The 9142-nt window shown below is 33.2% G+C and overlaps 1 protein-coding gene across 1 annotated transcript; it reads right to left on the bottom strand.

Moving 5' to 3' along the window:
• Positions 1 to 5498: 5498 nt before the first annotated feature.
• Positions 5499 to 6173, bottom strand: LOC113751165 (agamous-like MADS-box protein AGL80). The gene has a single exon (XM_027295061.1). It carries the CDS (start codon positions 6171 to 6173, stop codon positions 5499 to 5501), a length of 675 nt encoding a protein of 224 aa, XP_027150862.1.
• Positions 6174 to 9142: the final 2969 nt, after the last annotated feature.

Genomic DNA, 9142 nt, shown 5'->3' on the forward strand with positions numbered 1-9142 from the left:
AAATCACTCCAATTGATGATTGAATCATTAAACCTACAAAAACATGAAGTTTTCACCATTAAAATCCATAGAAATGCAATTTTTAACACTTAAACCACAAAATGCATATTTTCACTAGAAATCTAGTTCATAAGCTATACAACTAATTAAAACACACCAAAACTAATTAATAAAACACACTTAAAATACTTAAAATACACACTTATCAAAGGTGAAGAAGAAAAAAAGTGTTGAAACCAAGAGGAAAGATTGTAGTTTCTAATCCAATTCCATTTGACAATGTGGCAAATTGTGGACTACTTGGTCTACGGGTAGGGCCATAGATTAGGTCTACCAAGTATTTGCCTATAGACAAAGGATGAAATACATTTTATTGGAAGAATTGCAGCTTTGATCCTCAATGTTTGGCATATATGTCAAATTGGTCCCCAATTTTTCAACTAAAACAAATTTAGTCCCCAAAACTTGTAATTTTAAATAGATATAGGATAACTAACAAAAATAGAACATTGACTAACTAACAAAAATAACTTTGACTTTGCACTTTTGTTCCACAAGATTTTGAAACATTATGTTTTCCTAAATTTTAAATAGTAATTTTAAGGGTTTTAACATAAATTAAAATCCAAATTAGAATGAAAGAGTATAAATGGATAAAAAGAATTCTAATTAAACTTCTTTTTCTTTTTTAATTAAATATCTCTTTAAAATATAAGAAATATATATTTTTTGTAAGCTAAGTTGATTTTTTTGGCATTTTAATAGGTTATCGATTGAGTTTGAAATGAAGTTGGCATTTTATACACATTACATGACCCATTAAATGATTATCAAGGTATATAGTAACAACGGCTCTGAACGATGTAATATTTTTTGAACAAAGTGTAAATCTATGTGAACTAGTTGTAAAACTTAACAACAGTGACACAATTATTACATATAGGACCCACATGAACAGTGACAAAATATGACACCTCTGTTGCAAGGATGTATAAGAAATTTACATAAAGTTACAAAATGTTAAAAAAGGATGTATAAGAAATTTACATAAAGTTACAAAATGTTACAAAAATGTTACACTGTTCAGGGATGCTTGACATATCAACCGTCCCTACCCTGCTCCCCTTGCAATCAGAATCACACTATGCTTTTCAAGATTCAAATTAGATCAACATTAACTCAATCTTGTGAACTATTCATTTCAAAAACTTTTTAAAAAAATTACAATCATAGGGGCAATTTGTCCCAAGTCCCAATGGACTACCCATACCCAAAGGGACTTTGGGCATGATGGGTATTCTAATTTTGATGTTGGACTTGAAACGTGATTAATCCTATTGATACCTATTGATTGATGAAAATTTTTGAGAAATACTTGGGTACCCATTAGGGTCCAAATATCTCACCAAAAATTTATCCTATCAATTATTGTATATTTTTTACTGACTCAAGTGAACCATTTTTATTCTTCCAGTTAGATCCTTCAGTTTTTTTCTTGTAATTATGCTTAAAACCCCTATCTAGTTTCTTGAACTCTTTTGTCCCTAAGAAATCAGTTTTTCTCCTTTTTTTGTAAAAATTCTGTTGCCAGTCTTAATTTAGAGTACTTTTTTGAAAAATGTTGAAAAAAAACTTCTTGTTTTTAGATGGGAACTCGATGGGTGTGTAGCTAGGCTAAAGAGGGCCCAAACAGGGCTGGTGGGAGCTCTTTTAATCCTGTAAATGGTTTTGAACTTCTTTTCTAATAGAATACTAACCAAAATGAATATTGGGAGTAATATGGAAGTCATTAATCTGTAATCTTATTAGAAATACTTTGTCCAATTTTGGTCATTTTATGATGGCTCATAGTTCCAAACGCCATTTCTTTATACTCATAAATACAAGTACTTATTTTTGCCTCAACTAAAATTTAGCAACATTGGAAATCAAAGATTAAAAAGTTATATATACACAGAAAATAAATAAAAGAAAATTTGAGGGAAAAAGAATTTAGGAAAATATAAAATTCACAGTAAGACTAAAAGAAATTTAATAAATAAAAAATATTAAAGTTATATAAAAAAAATAAAAAAGAATTAAAGGAAAAAAAGAAAACAAAAAATAAACTTGGATATTAGACAGGATCAATCTAAACCCGTCCCAAAGTGATCCCGCCCAAATTAGTTTCAAAATACATATGAGTAAGGTTGGATCTAAACCCATGTTACTCGGTCCTATCTCAAACTCAAATAAAACCTACCCATCCCACCAATTTTGTCACCTCTAATGACAATGAATATAGTCCAGAATCCGGTTCGGATCAACCTAATGTGGTCGGATTTGAATGGTAAAAATAATACTCTGCAGTGGCGCCACTAACTATTCTTAAGGGAAGTGAAAAAGCCTCCTGTAATTGGTAGGAGTTACCCTTAACAACCAACAAAAAAAAAAAAAAACCCCAAGCGAAAAGGCTTAGCATAAAATTGCCCCAATGGATATGTTACTTTATACTAGTTCATTTAGGTTTGATATATAACTCCTTTGTCTATTTTTTTCGTCCTAGCTATATATGTCTAGTGCAGCATGTATATATGTCTTATTCTAACATGAAGTTTAAACTTTACATTACACTAAATACCTGGTGAGCTCCTAACAATGAGTTCTTTCAAAGAATTTTTCCCGAGTTTGGTGATGGAATGGTGTCATTGTCGTTCTGCCATTGTACGCTCTTTGGTAGACTATGTTGTTACCTTCGGCTTGACTATTGGAAAACTTGGAGTTAGGACGTAAGAAAGCTGAAGAGATCATTTATCGAAATCTTAGAAGGAACAAGATTGGTGTTACATGTATAATTGCGACTGTTTGGCACTTATGGCAGGAGAGGATCAGCAGGGTTTTTAAGCAAACCAGCAAAACCAATGTTCAACTTGTTGCAGCAATTGTAAATTGTGTCCAATCAACGTGTGTATCTTGGGAGAGTGCTTCAAGAACAAAGGAAAATCTGGAACTAATGCTCGAATGGGGATTTGAATATAAGTGTTTGATGAGATCGATAGGTATTATATGTATATATGAGCCATTAACTAAGTACTTAGTGACTATAGAGATAGAGGCTTTAGAGTATATAGTGCTGACAGATACAGGAAACAGAAATATGATGTAATAGATGTAGAGCTTATTGTACAATTATGCTGAATTCAATTAAAAAAAATACTTCATCAAAAAAAAAAAAAGATTGCTCGGTTAGATATATACGAGAATCAACAAATTTGGAGGTGGTCTATTTGGTTCAACTAAAATCCGTATGCTTTTTGCCCGCTTGTGGAACATTTGGAGCAACATTGCTGGCTTAGATATACACGATAGTAAACAAGCTTAGAGGTGGTATAACTGGTTCAAGAAAACACGCTTTCTTCCCAAATCTACCCTTTTTGGTTGGGTAATGCAACAGGCTCGGACTAATATGCTATGTTTCCAGATTTGGATTGGATATCGACTCGGTTGAATTCAGGGTCAATAGATTCGACCGGATTCGATTGAAAGTCGAACTGGATGACGTCATAAATACGCCATATATATTTGTGTGTGTGTGTGAATTTTTTCCCTATAAATCAAATATACAAAATATAACCAAGAACTAATAATCCAAATCCATATTCAATTCATGTAGCAACAATATATATATATATATATATATATATGTCATGTTTTTCCTATAAATCAAATATACAAAATGTAACCAAGAACATGTAGTAACATGTTGAATTGGTCGTAGTAACTAATCTCCCACTATGGAACTCTTCCTAGCAATTATAACCAAGAAAATTTGACTTCTAAGTCTTTGAAGCTTTTCTAGTTTTGATGTGCACGGTTCTTACGAGCTGAAAAGATCATTAGTACTAGAATTTTGATTCTTATTAATTGTTCTAACGAAACAGGAACACCCTGATCCTACACGCTATATATTCTCGTTACTGTATTGCATATTTACTGTGGCGACTTTTGTAACTTAATCAAACACTTTATGAGATGAAAAAAAAAAAAAGGAAACTTATCAAACAATTAAATGTATATAGCTTTATCATTTGACAAACCAACATATCTAATAAGAATTCCATGATCAAGAGCAATCAGCAAAGTCGAAGCAGTAGACAATCCAAGAGAGTGATATATATGAAAGCATCCTTCCTCAGTCCTCACCTGCAGTAACAACCAACCAAAAAAGCCAAAAAAATTTTTTTTTTAAAAAAAAAACCCCAACAACCCAAAAAAGGGGGAAAAAATTGGAATTTTTTCTTTCTACGATTTAGACATCAGAACCATACAAGGCCGCCGCCAAGCCACTTAATAGAAGTTTTACAAATATAAGACCAAACTAATAGAAGACGTTGCCGAGTGCTGAGTGCAAGACAAAAACTGAAAAAGGGCCAAAACTAATAGAAGTTTTGAGAAAATTCTACCTGCTTCTTCTACTCATGCTTGACCCTCGAAGTTTAAGTCCGAACTTCGAAGGAGATGGCAGCAATGCAAGCTTGAAGTCTGAAAATTTCCAGAGGAGAGGCGGCGGACTCCCGGTGGAAGAGCTAGGTTACCAACAAAGATTTCGTTTTGCAAACTTTGCAATTTTTCCAGCTTTTTTTCCTCTTTTTTGCTTGTTTTAATCGGTCAAATGGAAGACCAGAGAAAGTCAGTTTGGAAAAAAAATTAGGCCAAAAAAAAAAAGAAGAAGGGGAAAATCGGGTTTAATACAACTACACCAATTCACCGGTTAGACTCGGGTGTTGACTGGGTTTTATTGATTTTCTAATTACCGAGTTTTTATATTGACTAGGACTGACTACTTGGTCGGTTCTCAATTTGACCGATTCGACAAATCGATCCAGTTCAAGTCTGAAAGCAATGTTAATATGATTTAGGTTCAAATTTGTTCTCACCCTTATTGCTACATGGCTCCTTTAAATAAATTCTCATAGTTGCACTTTTTATTTTTTATGTATAAATTTCTTATTTCTTGCTTTCGATTATTGTCAGCTGAACCCTTCTAATTTAATTCAACAAATCGTAGCATATTCTATCTCACTAGAGTCCAACATCTTGCCCAATTTTGTGTGGTAAGGTAGTTGTCGATTATCTCGAATAGCGAAGGGGATGGCAAGTTGGAGGGGGTGGAAAAATTGTAGAAGGACAACAAGAAAATAAAATAGAAACAAAGATAAAAGAAGCAAACAGGTTTTTTGAGAAAAATTTTAACATTTATATAGGCTTAATAAGAGTCCATATATATTCCAATTCCTACTCGTCTTATTAATGCATTCATGATCCCAAATGTACTTGGGCTTGAATCCCAAGCATTTTCAGGTAGAAAATAGAACATAGGCTCCTTCCCCACATATACATTACACCAAGAAGAACACCCACAAACACTAACTTATCAAATTTTAAGACATTGCAACACTAATTAAACTAGAGATGAAAACCTCAGAGAATTCTACAAGACAACATCCATGCATGATTTTTCAAGGAAAAAAGGCACTAGACCACATAAAATTGTGATTCTCATGGAATTTCATAGTCATCTCATTCCCAGAACCAGAACCCTTGTTTTGACCAGGGTTATTCATCCACTGGTTGAACCAGCCAGTCCTTGGAATCCCATCCACAGGCATTGATGGTTCACCTGGTGGTGTTGTTGGCGGCTTAGCTTGTTGAGGAGGAGCCATTTTCTTGACAAATTCAATTCTTTTCTCAATCTTCTTTACATTCTGATCAACAAGCCACCCCAGATCATGCAAGTCCGCCATCATCAGGTCCTGTATACCTCTTCCAGTCAAGCATTGGTACATCACCTCAGTCATCTCCTTCTCCCGATTTTCCTTGCATTGTTTCCTCAGCTGTTCATTGGCTTTGGCAATCCTGTGCTTGATGAAGCCCTCCTGATTCACCATCTTCTTGCTTTGCTCCATTTCTGGCATTCTTTTGAACCGTGAAATCACGAGTTGAACTCCCACCGGGCCAGGCCAAACCTCAGGTTCAGATTCATATGGACTATATACAATTGCACAAGCATCAACACCGCAAAGGGTGCTGAGTTCGCTTACCTTCTTCAGCAGACCCTTCTTCCTTTTCTTATAGGTTGCTTTTCTTGCCGAATCATTAGTTATGAAAGCCAGTTTTACCTTTTTCCTAGTCATGGCTAAAGGGGAAAAGCAAGGACGCAAGTCAAGATTGGGAAGGAAGGATATGGTAGTTTGCTGATGCTATGTTGTTTCTAGTTCCAAATGGCCATTGCTATATATACTGATGTTGAATGGGTCAGAATTAATACCAGAGATCTTGCAAATAACATTATTGATTGTTGGGATTATGATGATTTGAAACATATCCTTTTGTTTGTTTTTGTTTTTTGGTAAGTGTAGAGCTAATATGGTAAGATATTATAGCGCCATTTGTTACTGCCATTAATATGGTAAGTAGTAATATGTATTTAGTTATAGATTTAATTGTCAGAGCCATGCTTGAAATATACACCATAAATTTTCCTAAATCTCTCAATCCAATGACTTACCTTATTTTTTTTCCCCATTTTTGTAAGCAACGACTTACCATATTACCACACCTATGTAACTATGATAATGACTTAACATACCGGCTCAAAAAAAAAAAAAAAAAAAAAAAAAAAGAAGAGAGACTTGCCATACTGATTCCTAAATCTCTCAATCCATTGACTTACTGCACCTCTTCCTAAATGATTGACTTCTTCAAAAAGAATTTACTGTACCTCTTCCAACATTTCCTAATGTTGTCCGAATTTTTGTAGACAAATTCATTTGGTAGAAATTTAGTAAATTCTTCTTCTCAATCCATTGACTTCTATACTTCTTCCAAAATTTCCTAAATGACTGACTTATTGGCTACGCAAGAAGAAGTTATCCTTAAACTAACATATTAAGGGTCCATTTGTTTCCAACTAATGTTGTCTGAATTTTTCCAAAATGATTGACTTATTGGCTACGCAAGAAGAAGTTATCCTTAAACTAACATATTAAGGGTCCATTTGTTTCCAACCAATGTTGTCTGAATTTTTGTAGACAAATTCATTTGGAAGAAATTTTGTAAATTCTTCTTCTCAATCCGTTGACTTCTATACCTCTTCGAAAATTCCAAAATGATTGACTTATTGGCTACGCAAGAAGAAGTTATCCTTAAACTAACGGATGAGGGGCTGATGATCGCTCCTGAACTGTTCACGACTAGATTTTGGCCAAAAAAAATGTGCGGTCCAGATCACTAGTTGTACATCAATTTTCACAACGTGTGTGGGACCCGCAAAATTTTGTACTAAAGTTATACGTTGTGCAAACAAAGTTACGACGTATGCAACCAAGGTTACGCACTGTTGAAAATGACCAAAACCGCAACCGTTCCTGCCCCTTGTCCTAAACTAACATATTAAGGGTCCATCTGTTTCCAACTAATGTTGTCTGAATTTTTGTAGACAAATTCATTTGGTAGAAATTTAGTAAATTCTTCTTTTTGGGGAAATTATTCAAATCTTTCAGCGCGAACAATAATTGGTTTTTGTACTTATATGTAGGGGTGTTAAAAAAGAAATGAAAAAGCGGGTAACCGAGAAAATCGAATTGATCCAAACCAAAAAATATGATAACTAACCCGTAATTTTAAAAATTGTTAGGTTACCCGAATCTACTTGAAAATTTTGGTTAGACTATGGTTTTCCATTTACAAAAACCACGGTTACTTGAACCTATCGGCATATGTGTAAGGTTAGTTAAGATAATCAGCATCCAAATCTCAACCATAATTATTTAGTCATTTACTAATAATTTAAGTTACGAGACCCAAGCCATTATATATTTTATTTTTCACAACTTGTAAATTTGTATGTTTAACTGTATCTTCCATTTACTTTTTTTGTTTCCTACATTTGTTGCCACTAATTTAATTTATTCTTCTATTCTATTTTTTTTTGTTTTTCTTCAAAATTTCTTTTCCTTTCTCATAATTTCTATCCACTTCACCACTCTACTTTTTATTTTTAATTTTTTAGAGCTTACATGTTTGGTTGTGAAGCAATGAAGCAATCTATCATCTTTAATAGAAAATGAATTAATAGTTTTCAAGAAGTAGGGAAGACGAAAATAAATGTTCAAAATATTTGATGTTTTAATTATCTATTGTTCTTTGATTTTCTATTTTGTTGGTAGTTTTTTAGAGTTGTAGGATTAAATACTCTTACTAAATTAAACAACTGCTGTGTTGTTTTCTTTGTTAATTTAATTTTTTTTCTCCTACATGTACAAGAGGGTTAGGTTATCTTGTATACCTGATCCTATCTTATAGGGTAATCGATTGAATAAGGTTAGGATATGAAATGCAATTTTACTTGCAGTTAGGGTTAGCAAAATTGCAAATGGACTAATTATCTAGTCCACGAATGCCCCTACTTATATTTACTTATATGCAGACACAAGAACCAAGAAAAAAAATAGAAAACGGTAATACAACATTGCCAGCTTTAGCATGTGTTCCAAAAGACCAAATGAGTTGCAACATGGGGTTTGTTAAACTTGTTAATAAACAAAATCTTACCTCATGCGAGCTTTTTTCCATCATGGACCAGTCAAATTAGCTTTTCCACAACGACTCCGTTTTGATTAACTTTCATAATTGGTAAGACCAATAATTAGAAACACAAAAAAATTATTTAACCAGGCTTATATATAAATGCTAGAAAGTACGTTTCAATAAGTCGCTTTCCTCAATAATTAGAACAATATAATTGCTTTGATGAAGAACAAGTATAAGTTCTTGAAATTCTCGTATTTTATCTGAGTCTTAAGCTACGCAAGCACATTATAGCTAGAAAATTTACTGTCTGATTTGAAGGACAGCTTGGGATAATAATAATAATAATAACAGCAGTAGCAGCAGCAGCAACAACAACAACAATAATAATATCTAAGATATTAGAATCATAACAGCAATTTGGCCTCATTATAAGCCATTAAGTCTTATACATCTATAAAATATTGGTAGTGAATTACTTAACATACATAACTCTTCAAAGAATCTTGTTATGGCCTATAGGCCCAATGTTATTCATGTGAAAAAAAAATGTTGGGAGACATTAAGACAAGAT

The sequence above is a fragment of the Coffea eugenioides genome, chromosome 11 (assembly GCF_003713205.1).
Source record: "Coffea eugenioides isolate CCC68of chromosome 11, Ceug_1.0, whole genome shotgun sequence".
NCBI lineage: Eukaryota > Viridiplantae > Streptophyta > Magnoliopsida > Gentianales > Rubiaceae > Coffea > Coffea eugenioides.